Source organism: Centropristis striata, chromosome 18, assembly GCF_030273125.1.
Source record: "Centropristis striata isolate RG_2023a ecotype Rhode Island chromosome 18, C.striata_1.0, whole genome shotgun sequence".
Classification (NCBI taxonomy): domain Eukaryota; kingdom Metazoa; phylum Chordata; class Actinopteri; order Perciformes; family Serranidae; genus Centropristis; species Centropristis striata.
The window spans coordinates 23,449,682-23,467,228 of record NC_081534.1 but is presented as its reverse complement, the minus strand read 5'-3'; the positions used below and the strand labels follow the sequence as shown (position 1 = coordinate 23,467,228).

The window sequence follows — 17,547 nt, the reverse complement described above, 5'->3', positions numbered from 1 at the left end:
TTGATATCTTTGTGGCGAATGGGTGTATATGATTTTTTATATTTCTGTTTACAATGTATGCTGTTATAACTACTGCCAATGATTGCTGGACTTGTTGTAGAAAGACATGACGACCGAGTTTGAACAAAACAAATGTGTCTTTATGAACTTTGCACAATTTTCACGAATAAATGACAAATGAGCAACTAATTTTGTGTGGGCCTGTTACATTCAGAGCCAATGCTTTTACGGCATTACTGCAACAGTTGGACATGTAATGAAATTGTTTCAAGTTGAAAAAAGGGCAACAATAGTTAAATCCCAATGCAAAAGTGTGTCACGAACCAAAACCTGGCCATGGGAAAACATAACTTTTTTTTTTTTTTTACATTTTTTGTACAATTATCAATTAGTAAAAAAAAAAGTTGGACTCAACTGGGACTAAATTTCTAAAATTCAGCAGATATAATATAGAGCTGTTGTGTTCATGTTGCTATTGGTATGTTATGTACAAACTTTCCAGTATATAAGCATCAACTATCCCCAGGTAATGCTGTTCGAGACTCTGTTTTCTGAGTTATTGAACCAAAAAGGAAAAGGTGGAAAAACACCAAGTTCAGGAGAATTGTGTTAATGTACGACTTAACACTTAAAGTACAAAAAAAGTTAAGTAAAAGGACAGTGGTGGAAGAAGTATTCAGATCCTTTACTTCAGTAAAAGTACTAATACCACACTGTGAAATGACTCCACTTCGCTCATTTTAACTACCTAATAAACTTTTAAGTGGTTTAATTTATAAAAATGGGTAATAATTTTAAATGTATCGTACAAGTCCAGTACAAGTATAAAGTTACATAAAATGTACATAAAGGTACCTCAAAATTGTACTTTAAGTCCAGTACTTGAGTAAATGTACATAGTTACTTTCCACCATTGCTACCTGCCTCTTCTAACTTATACATATCAGTTAAGAGTCCTCCTTCAGACACTGTATGAGGATTAAAGAGATAGTTTGTGCATTATTATACAAAACTTGGTACAATTATTGTCAATGCCCTCCTGAGGATAACCCTTTAAGGTTTTATTAATCGGCCCCTAGGTGGCAGTCTAATTTCATATTTGGTACCGTGGTCACACTATAACACTTAAGGCAATGAAATTCATAGGGGTGGTATAGACTGGACCCTGTAACGCGCACACCCCGACGGCAGCATGCCCCGACACGCGTGTACTGCGAGGGCCCGTTCAGTACTTCTTGCAGTCCTAGTTATTATTCCCCAAGCAGTGACACACTTCAGGCTATTATTACTTGACTGCCCCATTAAAAAGTTAGAGGCCTTGCAGAAAAATATAACCTGGAACTAAAAAAACAAAAACACAAAATAGGACGCAGGCCCATGACTGAAACAAAACATTTTACCGTTTATGCCCTTTGTCAACAAAAATAAATAAAATATCTCAAAGTAAATTATTTTCAAATCATGAGCAAAATGCATTTAAAATGTATTATTCCAAGTGTTAAAGCCCACCTACTATAACAGAATTTAGATTAAAAGAAAACAAAAAAACAAAACCGTGGTGCTGACAGTTAATCTTTTTATTCAGGAGGCTCTGACTGTTTTGAGAAAATAATTTAAAGTTTAAAATACCCCGTTGAACTGTTACACATAATGCTTACTTTGAATATTTTATATTTTCCAAGCACTGACACGCTTCAGGTCATGAAGCGATTACTTCCCTGCTCCATTAAAAAGTCAGAAAAATATAACCTTGAACAAAATAAAACAAAAACAAGTTTTACAATTCTCTAAAGAAATAGTTCCAGTGATTATTATCAACAGTAACAGTTTGTATGGAGACTGCTGTTGGAACAGTCAAAACAGAAACACAATAAATTCCACTCACCTTCACAGCATTGTAGTGGCAGCATATCAGCATAACTTTTGATCTCTTAAAAAAAGCAAAAAACGACATCAACTTTGGAGCCTCAAATAGAAAAACCATGACAAACCCAAACATTTGTGTAAAGACTTTATTTGTTCGCTTTTCTTGGATCAAAGCCCCTTTATACCTACAGCAAAAAAAATGAAATTATGAAATTTTGGTACAATGAACAAAATTCAAGCAAAAAAGTAAAAAATACAGTGTATACAAATGTAATAGCAGTAAACTGCCAGTACAGTTTAAATCAATGCTGAAAAAAAAGCCAAGATGCCGGTTCCTGGTGGCGTCTTGGTTCGTCCACTCGTCAATGTTCAATCCCTTTTTCAAAATGTACATATAGAGGAGCTGCACAACTAACATCCTCTCTGTGAAATAACTAATTCTGACAAAAACAAAAGAGAAAAAAATCAAAAAAGGCCAAGTGTTTGGTGGCAGTCAGCCTTTTACGAAGGCATCAGAACAAAGCCAAATAAATATCGACACGGCAGTTAAGAGGCCACTGGCAGAGTCACAGAGAGTCCTTGAACAAGTTGGCAGCAGGAAGCCCTCCCAACTCTGGTAGACACAGCAAACGTGGATGCCACAAACTGAGTCCACATGGAGGCGATATGGCACAGCTAGGAGAAAAGTTCAACTAGACCCACGAGTCCCTGGAGTAGCGTGCAGCAAATTGTATTCCTAAATATCAGACGCTGACACTCAGGAAACATCTGTGGAGGACAAACAAGAATATTATCACTATTCAGATCACAGGATTGGACAAGAACAAGGACAGTCAGTAGAAACACCTTTTTAACTTAAAAGGACAGCAAAATGTGCATCCTAAAATGAATACATTTAGAATTAGCTGCATTTGTGATTAGTACTGTCACAGTCAGAACCTGACGAAACCAAGTGTTAAAGATGAGATAAAACAAACTACAAAGAATTTGTTCAAACACTAATAAAATTGTTGGGTTGTGTTTTATGTCACATTTCTATCACCAAGTTGACGTATAACTGCATAGTATCCAATTACTCAAAATATAAGGTGACTAAAAATGGCAACCATATGTTCAGCTTTGACAGCCACTTTTAAACGTTAGTGTTCAGCCCTGTATCATATCAGAGTTCTTGACTTTTACAGGAGTATAGTTTATCCCTCTGTCAGTCAGAGATCGGCACACAGTATAAATCACAAAAAACAGCATGCATACATACATATGCATTATGACAGTGAAAAATATTGTAACATATCAGCTCGTTGCAGAAAATAATGTTTCATTAAAACAGTCAAGTCTCCTTCCCTGCAACGTAACACTTTGCTGTACCACCATTATTTGTAATGTTTAAACGGAACATTGACAGAAAGCTACAGTTTGCTGCAAAATGTAAACACTGTACATGTGCAGTGACTCATGTGTTCCAGCTGCCGTCAATCGAAAGAGCAGCAGGACCAAACTCTGCTTTCAGGAATCAATATGCAAAACCATTTTAATTTTTTTTTTTTTTTTTAATTGTCTGCATTGTCTATTTAATTTTGATCACAATTTTTTTGTTCAAATTATAAATTAGCTACAACTGTAATACAAAGATAATAAATATATTATACTCACAGCTGGCAGGCTGCTCTCCGAACCGTCGCATCAGTTGATCATGCGTGAACTTCACAAACGCATCATATTGCTCTGTTGGAAGAGTAAACACTGATTGGCACACAGTTTGGATTACTCACTACAATTTGCCATAAAATAAAAAATAAAAAATCATACCTGCAAGCTTTGTCGTCAGTATCTCGTCGTACTCCTCGCGGATTTTGTCCTCTCGCTCTTTCAACACTCTTTCACAAATCATCCCAACCTGTCTGAGGGAGAATAAAGGCTGCTCTTTCCTGGTGGGAGATGAAGCACCCGAGGACGTACCTGTTGGTGAGATAATATTGCACAGTTAACCCATTGAGGCCTGAAATGCCTGTAAAACCTCTGGGTGATTTTAAAATAAGCCCCTAATACCTGAAGTTTTTCTGGAAATTCAACAGAAGTGTCAACGCTTCTACTAGATAATAGATTTTTCAGCCTCTGTAGCAGATAGAAATGAAATTCTAAAAGTATTTGAGAGCTTATACAAATACTACAAAACGACTTATCCGCTTCCCAGGCTTCAATGGGTTAATACAAAATACATCACACACTGCCACAGCATTGCAAGGTCTTTAGGTTCCTCATCTAGCTGCAATATCTGATGTACAATCCTCCTCAGAGCATTTCACTTTTTCACAGACTGGGATTCATTAAAATCAAACTCCATAGTAAAAGAAAGTGAAAGGACAAGGGGGATTTCCACTATTCCCATCTGGGGCTTCGTCCCAAAATCCCTCCTCTCTCCTCAATCACTTCACCTGGAAATTGATTAAGACTAGCCATCCTGAAAGGACATCCTGAATCGTTAAATGCAGATTCATAAGAGTCAAGGAGAGAGGTCTCCAGTAGAGAGATATGTGTGGACACGTGTGCAGCCTTTGCAGAAGTGTTGTTACCCACTACACATGTATAAATACTCCACAGCAAAGGCAGCACAAACATCACGTCACAAATGTGAGCACAGTTCTCATTTATTATTACCAACAATTTGTTTTATATTGTACAAAAATTTACAATTTAAATAATAAAAATATAATACCTGGAATCCCATGAATAAAAAAAGAAGAAATAATTTCAATAAACATTTGTGACTGCCTCAACGTATTTGTAGCATGTCTGTGTAGTATTTATTTTGCTTAAGCCCAGTAACATGTGATACAGTTGTGTGAGGATGTCTGGTTTGTCTGATTTCTTAACTCAACACATCTGCCCCTCTTATCTTACAAGGGTGGAGCTCATACGCCCTTAAGAGACACAAGGGAGGGAAACAAGGATGTGAAATAATGTTTTAAGATTTACCTTGGGAGTGGGCTGAAGAAACAGGATTTCCTACGGTTCTTAGCAACACTAAAGGTTAAAAAAAACACCCTGACTTGTTGAAGCCAAAGGGGATGGATATGCCAGTCACTGGTGTGTCAAACAAGAGACCATGAGCTCTGGTCAGCTAATAGTATCCATGCCATCATAACGAGGAACTAATTCAACCACATCCCAATAACAAAATGACGTATAATAATAGGTTAACTGGTGAACAACTGGTTAATAATAGTTATATTAAGTTTATAGACTAGTGAAAACTAGTTAATATTCTCATTAACATGGTAACTAGTTACCTGGTAGAGCAGATCCACTGTGAGCACTCTGCAGGTCCAGAGGACAGCCACTGTCTGCCTGCTGGAAAGCACTATCCAGGTGTCGTCTCTTCTGCAGCCGCTTGTACTCCTGTTTGATGTTGTGAAGAATTTGCTCTGAAATAGAAAAGAACAACGTTTTAAAAGTGACATATTTACACAGAGGTGATGCAAAGCAGTTCTATAATTTACAAATTGGATTGGTACATGTATCCAGGTACATAATAGACGTTTTATAGTGTTTATTTTTGCAGCTCACACATAAAAGTAACTGAACCACAGTTAGCTAATATTTAATTTGCATTCGTTTTCCCTGTGCATGGAGACAAACAGCAACCACAGGCCATCATTAGACCTACAACACATTAACCAGCACAATACATACCACTCTCCCTACTCTGCGATTCAGAGTTATCACACATTGTATACATACATCTATAAACAGGCAGTAGCAGCACACACCAGCTTTCTGTTACACTTTAACTTCCTCAAAACCATGTAAAGTAACACTTTCAAAAACAAAGATTGATTCATAAAAACTTGTTCAAAGTGTATGCCGAATTTACAATTAGGTAATAAATATTCTTATAACATAGCCTACATTATGTGTTGACCGACTGGCGGCATTTACAACAACACTAATTAAACTTGACAAAATATGTGAGGAGTTTTGTTGTAACCACACCACAGGACACCGGTACACAGGGGAAATGCTAATGGCGTACGCTAATGCTAACGTTGTCCAGTTTACAATTGGACATGGTTTAACAAACTGAACTTGTGTTTACATATAAATATAAAACGTATATCGTCACCCTGTTAAAATAATCGCCTAACTCATTTTTTCAAGTTTTGCAGGAAACACAAAAAACTTCACCAAAAGTATAACATATGACATTTATTGATCATTTCGCTCAAAAAGGATGTAACAAAGGATGGCTATTGGCATAGTAATAACACTGTGTAAATTATGTAACTTAAGAGAAATCAATGACTTGGGCAATTTTTGAACATGCCTTTGTGACTTAAGCTAGATATGCTAACACTTTTTTTGAAGGTGTCTACATAAGAGTCACACAAGCCTGTCAGAAACATGACATGACAAGTATCATGAGCATTAATGTTACTTCAAAGTGTCATTAAGGTTCATGACACATCCCATGTCATGTATATCACAAGCTCATGTCACTCTTATGTAGACACCTTCAAAATAAAGTGTTAGCTTTATACTTTGTTAATTAAACAAAAATGAAAAATCTGACTGATAGCCAACTTTGTGTCGAGAAAAAGGAGCCATGCATGTGATGTAAGGACAGACTGAAAGATGCTAAACAGAGACATAATGCATAGGAAGTTGGCAAATTTGAACCAAAATCTCCTGGACTTCAGAGGTTTAAAGGGGTCAAACCACATGATCTGGTCAACTGAGGATGTAGGCGACTTCACCATATGTGGCCGGCGTCATGAGGAGATGATTTGGGCGACAAAAAATGGACAAAAATGACTAAGGCGATTATTGTAACCGTGTGACGATATATAGATTCATACCTGTGGTGAGTCTGGAGGACACTTCCCCAAACGGCGAGGGCTCCATACGCAAATATTTCTGTGGCGAAGAGACCGGAGACATGATCGGGGCGCACCTTCTTCTTTTAGGTGAAGCCTGGCTCATTAGTGGATCAAAATCCAGAGTCCTTTTCAGTGTAGCCCCACAAGCCATCACGCCGAAATACGTCTATAAAAACTAAAACAGAAATGCTAAAATTCCCTCTTGATCTGGGAAAGTGGCCGACCTGGGCCCGGCTCGGTGCTGCTAGTGCTAGCTAACGTTAGCTAAGTCAAACGGTAGCAGCGATTCCGGGAAGCAGACAAATCCGCACTTTTTTTCGGCTCTCGTTGCCTTCTGCTGATAAATCTCAACTAAACTGCGTTATCGAATATATCTCGAAAGATTCTGGATAAAACACAATCGGGAAAAGTCGCTATAAAATCGGATGATTGCAGATTTTACTGCACTAGCTCCAAGAACAACCCTCAACGGCTCAGACGAGTTTACCTGTTATTCCGATAGATATGCTGCGCATTGAGCATGCGCAAAGAAACGGCCTTAAACTGGAACTTGTAGTTTTTACCCCTATCAGGTCCACTGTTTTATTAACTTTTAAACTACATTTCCCGAAGGCCTCGAAAGGATTGTTTTTTTCAAATTTGTTTTGTTTGGTGACAAAACCCCCCAAAACCACGGCGAAGTTTTAGTTTGCTTAAAAAGTCTCCATATAAGAGTTTTTAAAGAGTTTAAAACGTATTTGTATAGAGAGAGTACTTTAGAAAGAATACTTATATTTTTTTAAAATACATAAATCTATTAAAACATTAAATATTATTAAGGTCAAAATGCATGAAAGTGAATTGGAAACTCAATCCAATTAGATATGTGTTGTTATTTGTCAGTGGAAAGCTATAAGTAGGCCCAAATTATTAAATACTTTATGTCAACATATTGTATTGATCGAAGAGCTTACATCTGGTTTAATGAAAATAATATTAATTCAGCCCGTGAATGAAATCAATTTAAATTAAAACATTAAACTGTAGGTAGGTTGATAAAAGTATTAGCCAACTAATTGCCTGTGGATTATGTTCAGATTTTAGAAAGGGAATGCATTACATTATACTAAAGATAAATAGTTCTGCAGAGGGGTGATTAAATATAGCCTAATGGTATTGAAATTATTTAATTTTAGTATTAAAGGATTACTTTTGCTGCAAAACTCCCAGTCTGGCTTGTAAGTTTTGATGTAAAACAACTCTCCTCCCCTTGAACACACACCCAGAGTTTGAGGCATTCCCCTTTCATCATTACCACTTCCTCAACCACCCTGTACACAAACATATTATGAACTGTAGTCCAAAAAAAGGAGGATGTGAGAGCGACTGGTAGTTCAACTCTTGTTCTCCAGCCAAGAAAGCTAAAGATTTTATTTCCATAATAATACAGATATTATCTTTTTGTGTCATTATTCCGCAGTGTCAATATAAACAATGGGAATTCTTAAGTGTAGTCAATGGTGTTAACAAACAGGAAAGCAGTGATGAACACCTTGTGGTTGAAACATGTTGACTTTCTTAATTATGTAGCCCCTTTTATATTATTACTTCCTTCCTCATTTGTTACTTTTTCGAGTACCTGAATAGCTTTCCTATCTGTTGTTCCTTCTTCCCTTTTTCCTAAAGCACCCAAACTTTTTTTTGCACTTTTGGGTCAGCACACAGAGCAACTAGTCAGCTATTGTGCCTCAAATGTGTTATAGTTTGAAGTGTAAGTGCTGCAGGCTGAAAAAAAATTCTGCATCTTGGTCCCAACTAGTGCTTCAACAAAAGATGTTTTTTTATTCCTGATTAATCTGCCTCAACCTCATTTATTTGCAGAGGTGGAAAAAGCAATCAAATCTTAGCAGAGAAGAAGCAATACCAGTGTCAAAATATTCTGCTACAAGCAACAGTCAAAGTATCATACTTAAAGTCCCAACAATAAAAGTAATCTTAATATAGAATGGCTCATTTCAGAGAAATTTAATATTATTGGATTATATACTGATGCACAATGTGTACAACACTTAAATGCTGCAGCTGGTAAAAGTGGAGCTAATCTCAGTTACTTTATATATGTTATCTGCTGGGTAGCTTGTGAATGTACACCCTGGGATCAATTTTAACTTAGTCTGATAATATTAAATCATTATTTAACATGTTGATTATGTTTTAAATTAATAACCTGAGTCGGCAAAGTAACTTGTAAAGGTAAGAAGTAAATGTAAGGTAGTAAAAAGTACAATATTTGTCAAATGTAGGTATTCAAGAAGCAGAAAATTGATATAAAATACCTCAAAATTGCACTTAGGTACAGTATTTGAGTAAATGTACTTAGTTACTTTCCACCACTGGTTATTCATTTAATATGCAAAACATCAGAAAATGGTCTAAGTGTAGACTTTCACACATGGTAGAGTAAACACGCCTTATGGCTTTTCCCAGATTGGAGTATTTGTAAGATAAATGAGCAAAATCCTGTAGACATCTGCGTGAACAGATGTTGTAATCTTCCTGTCCCTCTAAGCCGAGAGATGAAGAGAACAGAGCAGATGTTTGTGTCAGAGAACAAGGCGGTAGCTCTTGCAATTTGTCACTTTTGGGGTTAAGAGAAGTAACCACAGTAATACGAAGAAAGCACAAATCAATGTGGGGATATGTCCTCTTTCCTCAGAAGGACAATGTAAGATCTTCCACAAGGGGGCGCTAAAACACCACTGATGGTTTGGGCTTGGCTTCCTCTCCCAGAGGCTGCTCCTCTTGCTGCGAAATCCTGTTTCCCATCATCAAAAAACAAATAACTGCAAGCAAAATGACAACCAGCTGCAACTTTATTCAAAAGTTTTGAAAACAGCAATACTAAAAACACTTGACTGATTGTGTTTTTTTTTTTTTTTTAAGTCCTCATTATGCCACCACTGTACAGAAGCCACTTGACAGTTGACATTTTGATCTTCAATACTGAATAATACAAGAGGCAGCAAAGCATACTGATAAACAGCAGTCTGGATAACTTTACACCAAGATAAATGTCTACAGAACAATTGTGCTGTGAGATTTCTAGATTAAAAGTACTACATCATCACCTATCAGAAAAATCACACCTTCTCAGATTTCTTTTGTAAGGTCGATTTGTGGAGTCTCCACACAATGCATACATACAGACTTCCATCCAAGTTACCAGCTAAGGAAAAGACCCCTTGTTTTCTTTGTTTAGATAAGTAAAATTAACAGCAGACATATTTTTTTTTATTTAGAGTTACGCCAAAAGTACTTCACTAGGCCTGTGCATGGGTTGCTTTTATTTTTCCAAAATGATGCCCCGCTGCAACAGTAGCACTAAAACAAGTCACTGCAATGACCAAAAGGCTTGGGGTTGGAAATATATCACCAAGTCACAACGTATCACACACATACATAAGGCTGAATCCAGTAAAATCATACATTTGATGAAAGCAGCTATAGTCAGAAACCACTTTGTTTTGTTACAGTAGTGACCAGCACACTGCGTCCAGATTCAGTTTTGATGTGTTCAAGCTCCTTTGTTGTTTTGTTGGCTGTATAGCTGAATGATCTGAACACTTTATTTTGCAAGAAAACACTGTACAGTTGTTAGGTTTACATTTGAACAAAGACACGTTACTCTAAAGGTCTAACAGCGAGCGGGTAAAGAAATGGACAAAAGGGACAATTGTCACTCTGCCACGGAAAATGCCATTTCAGATTTGACAAAAGCTGTGAATCTATTTATCTCCATCTTCATTAGAGTAGTTTTTTCCTATCTTGAGCATGAATCACCTGGCATTTCTCAAAATGTCTTCACACATTTTTGCCACTCACTGAGTGTTGTCAGAAGAAGTAAAAAAAAAAAAAGTGACGTTTAATGGCAATTTTGGAAATAAACAATCTTTTTTTTGTACCATTCCCTCATAGAAATGTCTTTATGCAACATATACATGAAGCTTGTAGAAAGTCAAGACGCAAAGATTTGTTATATTTATGGCGCAAGACACATTTTAAAGTCTAAATGACACAGTAACACATCTCGAATTAAAAATGTCAGTAGCCCCTTATCCCCATAAATGAAGATATATTGTTGTTTTTTTAAAACCTGAATTCACAGTACAAAAATATAATATGCCTTCACTAACTGGATATCATGAAGTCTATGGTAAACAGCAGACTTATGATAGTCTTTGACAATCCTTTCAAGTTGTGAGTCCTTCCTATGAACCGTTTGGCACTTTGGCACACCATGTACTCACAACCCAACCTAAAATAATGCGACCACTGAAGCATCTATGTGAGGATGTAACTCTCGAGAGAGGATTTTTTTTTTTCTCTGGGATATTTTAGCTTCTGCTTTATTGTGTTGAATGGCATTGTTTGGGGAGGATGACATTTACACAGTTTCCCCCAGTGACGGCCAATTAGACAGCCTCTGCAGAAGTTTCAGTTGACACAGACATTGTTACTTTGGCTATTTTCACAGTGGTCTTCACGCAGCTCTCTGCAGCCCTGTTGGCAGAAATGTTGGCATTTCTGGCCTGGCAGTCTGACTCCAGGCTATTGTCCAGCTGCTGGGCACTGCCCCTGCAGGCATGGCAGGAGCTGAGGAAGGCGTGCCGTAGGTCCTTGCTCCTCAAGGCGTAGATGATTGGGTTGACGGTGGAGTTGAGCAGGCAGAGCATGCAGCAGAAAGCAAACACCGTCTTGATGTCATCGTCCATCCTCCAGAAGAGGTCGTAGACCATGATGGCGAGCACTGGGCCCCAGCAGATGACCAGCACCGCCAGGATGAGCACCAGGGTCTTGGCCAGGCGGATGTCCATGCGTGCCTGCTCCGGGCGTGTGGTCTGCACTTTAGTCCCATCTGCTGAGTAAACAACGAGGCTCTTCTGGGAGGTGCGGCTTAGCATGCGCACGGCGTGATGGTGAGCCTTCCACAGGATGTAAATGTAGGCGTAGATAATGAAAAGAACCAGCACGCTGGTCACACCGATCCAGAACAACAGGTAGTTCTCATCAATCAGAGGGAATATGTCTGAGCAAACAGAATTGAGACGTTTACAGTTCCAGCCCAGCAGAGGTAACACTGCGATGACGATGGAGATGGTCCACATCATGCAAAAGGCAATGACCGCCTTGGTCCGTGTCACGATGCGCCTGTAGGCGAGAGGCCGGTGTATGGAGATGTAGCGGTCAATAGCAGTGAGGAAAAGACTCCCCACGGATGCGGTGAACGACGCCGTGACTCCACCCAGCTTGAAGAGAAAAACATTTGGGCTGTCCTTCCTGTGGAAGACATGGAAGTCCAGAAAGCTGTAGACGAATATGACACTCCCTAACAGGTCAGCCACGGCCAGACTGCCGATGAAGTGATAGGACGGCCGGCAGCGGAGGGTGCGGGACTGGAAGATGATGCAGAGCACCACCAGGTTCTCCAGCACGGTGAAGGTACCCAGAGTCAGAGACAACACAGCCACAGCCAGCTGCTGGCTGGGGGTCAGGATCATGAAACACTCCATGTCCATAAAGTTTTCCCCACACTGTATGGTATTAGTCTCATCTCTGAACGTGCTCCTGTTGCCAAACAAGTCTGTGGCATTGGTGGGAAAAAAGGGGATGCCCTTGAGGATGAGCTCCTCGTCCGCAGGTACTTTGTCCGGGAAGGAGTTGCTGCGGAAAGCAGATAAGGGTTTCTGCACAGAGAAACCCGCCTTGAAGTCTACATCATTGAGGGGGTCGTCGTAGTTGGCGTCATTGGAGCCCAGATACTGTAAACCAGATGTAATAGTCCGGAAGGTGGTGTCCGCCACACCATCCAGCACAGATTTCATGGCTGTGTCTGAGGGTAATACTGCAGTCTAAGACACCTGGACAACCTACAAATTGATGACAAAAATTTCAGACATGTTTGGAAAACCTAAAAACAGAACCCCATACATATTAAATTTGCAGCATCTTTAATATATTTCAGCAAGCTGCACTTTTAAATAAGATAAAATCACATTATGCAATATTTCTTATTGCAAATATTTTGAATATGTGATAGTTTTGAACAATTTTACACATTTTTCTTTATAAAAAAAACAATATTTTATAGAATTGGATTGTTCACAAACCACACCTGGTCTCAGAGCTGGTGTAGCCTACTTATAAATATTGTATTATCCACCCTGTAGTTATCATTACATACAATTAAGAATCACTAGGTGTTTTCTTGTCAGAAAACCTACTTTAAAAAGAAAAAGAAAACATGAAGCTGAGGTAAAGAAAAAAACGCCTATTTTCTTTGTGAATGCACAACCAGACAAACAACGCAGATCCTCCGTACCTGCACACACTGGAACACTGTTGCAAAACAGATATAGCTCATAATGTAATGCAAAACTATATACAGCACATGCATGCGCAGATTTGGTCTATTTTACTGTAAGAGTAAAAAAATAAAAAATAAAACACGGAATAATAGCATTACATAATACAGATTTTTTGCAGAATTTGGGAAGTTATTTCAACATTAGATTCTTTAGAGAGTCTAATAATATTTGCAGGCGTATCGATTTAACAACAATTTGGCGCAAAAAGCAAAAATGCATCCAGGAATCCGCAAAATAAAAAAAGAAGAAAACACACTTTCATACTTGGACAAGCAACAAAAAACATTTAAAGTGCTAATATAAAGAAGAAAACAACAATAAAAGCCACAATTATACATTGAAAATAAGAAAAGTGCTTCTTTACCTTACATAATTTTCCAAGTGCGCAGAATCGCCCTTTACCACCGCGCGTTAATCCAAGTCAGAAGCGCATCATCCACAGATCTTACATAAAAAGCAGAAACAACCAGCGTGCATGTGTGTTAGAATAAAACCACCGTTATCATCATAATTATTAGTTGCCCTTTTTTAAAATTCTACACGTAGCATAAGTTTTGTGAGGTTTCTGCAGAAAGTCTCCTGGAGCGCGCTCCTGCGTTGTGGATACAGGTTGCTCCAGCGTCTCTCCAGCCTCTTTCTCTCTGTCTTCACACTTATGAAGCGTCGCTCCTACAAGCCCACGTCACGTGTTTCCATATAGCTTTATCTGCCCAACCCATGGAGCTGTCAAGTGCGGTGCATACGAGCAAGGCAGACGACAGTGGTGGTGGTGGAGGCTTATAAAAAGGATCTGATTTGAATTCCCAGAGCTCCTACTAGCAGACGATGTGCTCGGACAAAGAACCGGCATCAACACAGCACAAAGCAGCAATAAAGCTAGATTAAGAGCAGCTTTGAATATCCGCTTTATCTCCCTAATTCACGAGGTGATTGTTAACACAATTTCTGCAGGAACAAAAACGCTGCATTGCTCCTATAAAACCTCCACATTAACTTTTTGTACATGGTTTTCTTCCCTTTTTACACATTCAAAGGCAGTTAGAGGTTGCACACTTCATTGCTAGTCACTGCATGTCTGTTTATTGTGTGAATAATTAACCAAAAAATTCTGAATCTTAAAGAACAGAAAGCAGACTAAATCATTTTTGAGGCTGGCTGAGCTGAGACCATCTCTCTTTTTTTCTCCTTTAATGGCTGTTTTTACTTTGTACCTGTCAAGTTGTTCGCTTTCCCTGATATTTTGTGATCCAAAACAATTATTTGGAGTGCTTCAAAAGTGAGTCAGTGTTTGTATTTGGATGAAAATGCCAGAGAAAAAGCACATTTTGGGAGCCAAATATGTCATTTATACACTTAGAAACCCAACTCAGAGGAGCTGAGTGTTGATGTGTCAACACAACATGATTCATACACATTTATTTATTTTTCTGATGTCTGTTCCTCTGCAGGACAAACCAGTTAGTTATCAGCACATTTAATCTGATTAGACGCCACTAAATTAACGAGTCAGATCCTGCCATGAATCACAGTAGCAAAGATCTGGCCTTTGCCCGGCCCTAATAAAAACAGATTTGATTCACTGATTATAAATTATCTAATTTACATGCATTCATTTCCATGCATATCCATGCAAACGTTCAAGTTATATTTCTTCACACCTTATTTCCACAGTGGCAGAATAAATGGTGCAGCAGGAGTCGAATGGCTGCATTGTCGCAGATAAAATCAGAATAGATGCATTAATGTGACATTTCCCGGCCACAGATGAAAACCTTGTTCCACCTCGGGAGTGAAATGAGGCTATCATCATCACAGGTGTAATTATTAATATTGCTCAGCCATGGCTGCCGTCTGTGTCTCTGAAATGAACAAAATGTTCTACTTGACAAAATGAGAAGACATTTAAGGTCAGCAAATGACAGAAAAAAAACATAAATCTCCCAAGAGTATGAGGCTCATTTAAATGTGAATTTACTTCCCTTTTTTGGCAAAACTGTCTGCTGGCAGCTCGTCAGTGTAAGCATCTTCTCCAAGCTCGTCAATCTTTAGGCAAAGTGAGAAAGAACACATTATTTACAGTCATGATCTGCTGGACTAGTTACAGATAAAAGCTGAGCTCCACATGCACTGCTTCAAACCTGAGAGCGGCCCAAAATAAAAGCCCTCTTGCTTGTTGATAACTGATTAGCTCTTGCAGAGTAACTGGCAGATAAATGCCTTGTTCTAGGAAACATCAAAGGATGGAGAAGAGAGAAACACTGCTTCACTTCCTCTCTTCAGGGTTTCTGAAGCCTGAAGTAATGATCTAGTCTCGAGCTCGCCTTTTAAACCCTGGAAGGGAAACATCACCCTCAGATGCACTTTCACTATCAGAGAATATCCGTCTCTGATGTTCCGCTGCACTCCAGGAGGAATGTTTTGATCATATGTCGAGGTTCACCTTTTCATTGTTTGCACCTTTAATGCTTTGTTTCGATTTCTGTTTCCTACGTTTCTGGGAATATCTGCAGAAGGGTCATGAAGTCGTTTCATGCAATTAACTTTATAGGCATGTACGTGTAGTCCAGCCAGGGAGCAAAATAACAATGTTTCTGTGATTGCTGCTGCGTTTATTGAGGGCATCTTTTATAAAGAAATCCATATCTCTGCCACCTCCGAGATGGATTTCTTTGTGTATTATGTGTCAGTGTTCTTGTAAAGTTGCAGGATTATTGGAGAAAAAAAATGTAGAGGGACTGACACCAATATTTGTCGTTTCTCACTGACAATTAAGATCACTGAAAAAACCAATGGATGTCCTCAATGACATTTAGCTAATTACTCCAATACTCCAATATCATACCGTACCATGGTAGTTTGCTACCATCAAAATGCTAACATGTTGGTGTTCAGCCAGTTTAATGTTTACCATATTCATCATCATAGTTTAGCATGTTGCCATTTGTTAAATAGCACTTCCCAGTATTGCAAAGAGTTGGACCTTTCTCCACAGTGCTGTATCAAACGTTTTCCTCCAGCTTGTTTTTAATTACTTTAATCAATCATAGTCATCTTAGGTGATGCCCCCAAGCCCCTCAGTGCTAAAGATTTATAATTTATCCTGAAGGGGACACTTCTGTACACTGTATACAAGAAGTGGATCCGCTGTGACATCTCGCATTGGTTTGTGGACTACAGATTTGAAGCCTTGAGTTTGACACTTTTACCATTGCAAGCTGTTTTTTTTAGCCCGAATGACCATATTTGGACAACATTACCAGCGAGTGCTAGCTAACTAATTTGGTCAGCAAAGTGCGGAAATGAAAAGCAAGCCTACTCCTTAGAGAGTTTTTTACTACAACTGAAAGCTGAACATTTTACCCAACCAGAATGTTACAATTCATTTTAATAAAAGGGTCAAAGTTATACACACAATGTGTCAATCATAAGACGCCCTAAAGCATACCCTGCTTTATCATCTATTTTACTCTAAATGCAACCATAACTTACAAAATTAACATCATGCTGAATTGAAGAAGACTTAAAACTAGAGATTGAGATAAACTCATTAGGAAAATATTTACTGAGATGATAAATGAAAATGAAAAGTGGGGTAATTTTCTCATAGGCTTCTATACAATCTGACTTCATTTTGCAATCAGTGGAGTTGCCCCCTACTGGCTAGAATAAATAATGCAGTTTGAAGTCACTTCAGTATGGGCTTCTTCTTCTTCTGTATTAAATTTTTCGTAGATGTCAATGCAACCTTGATTCCAAAAAAGTTGTGATGCTGTCTAAATGGTGAACAAATCAATAATTTACTCATGCTTTTTATGACAAATAATCAATTAAAACTGTCAAAATACAGTATATTTTATGTTGAAATTGATACACTTTTGTTTTTTGTAAATATACACTGTGAATTCTGACTTTGGATGCATTCTGCATCTACTTTAATTAGGGCTGTATATTCTGCTGGATAAGTGAGCATTTTGACCTGTTGGGAACTCTGAAAGAAATGTCAGAGGATCAACAGTTATGAGAAATCAACATCTGTCTGTACTATATTTCATGGGAATCCAGAACACCAGCAACAGCAGTACTCATACATGTTTAACTGGAACATTAAGCTTGATTTGTATTGTTTGACAGCAAGCTGAAAGGTGCAGATTTTTCTTACATCTTCATGTAATGTCTACAGTGTACGATTAAGTATTCACACCGCTTTGACTGACAACCGGCAACAGCTAAATGTGTCTGTGTGATACCGTTGAAGCCTGCAACCTGCAATCCTCCCTGTCACCCGTGTGCAAAGTAACTGATTGCCTTGACATGCAGCAACTATAAATATTCATACATCTGTCATGAAACAACTGCAAGCAAAGTGTAGAGAACGAAGCACACGTCTTACTCTAAACACT

The 17,547-nt window shown here is 38.4% G+C and overlaps 2 protein-coding genes across 3 annotated transcripts; both read right to left on the bottom strand.

Moving 5' to 3' along the window:
* Nucleotides 1-1,994: 1,994 nt before the first annotated feature.
* Nucleotides 1,995-7,274, bottom strand: akirin2 (akirin 2). Its single transcript, XM_059356359.1, has 5 exons — nt 6,723-7,274; nt 5,157-5,291; nt 3,676-3,825; nt 3,520-3,591; nt 1,995-2,634 (listed from the first exon to the last, which is right to left on the bottom strand). The coding sequence occupies exons 1-5, from the start codon at nt 6,892-6,894 to the stop codon at nt 2,624-2,626; spliced, it is 540 nt and encodes a 179-aa protein (XP_059212342.1). The 5' UTR covers nt 6,895-7,274; the 3' UTR covers nt 1,995-2,623.
* A 2,303-nt stretch (nt 7,275-9,577) lies between these two features.
* Nucleotides 9,578-13,813, bottom strand: cnr1 (cannabinoid receptor 1). Of its 2 annotated transcripts, none has more exons than XM_059357132.1 (2): nt 13,517-13,813; nt 9,578-12,649 (listed from the first exon to the last, which is right to left on the bottom strand). In XM_059357132.1, the coding sequence occupies exon 2, from the start codon at nt 12,602-12,604 to the stop codon at nt 11,195-11,197; it is 1,410 nt and encodes a 469-aa protein (XP_059213115.1). In that variant the 5' UTR covers nt 12,605-12,649; nt 13,517-13,813; the 3' UTR covers nt 9,578-11,194. The 2 variants fall into 2 exon arrangements, with proteins under 2 accessions (XP_059213115.1, XP_059213113.1); XM_059357130.1 differs by having other exon boundaries at nt 13,512-13,812.
* Between the last annotated feature and the right edge of the window lie 3,734 nt (nt 13,814-17,547).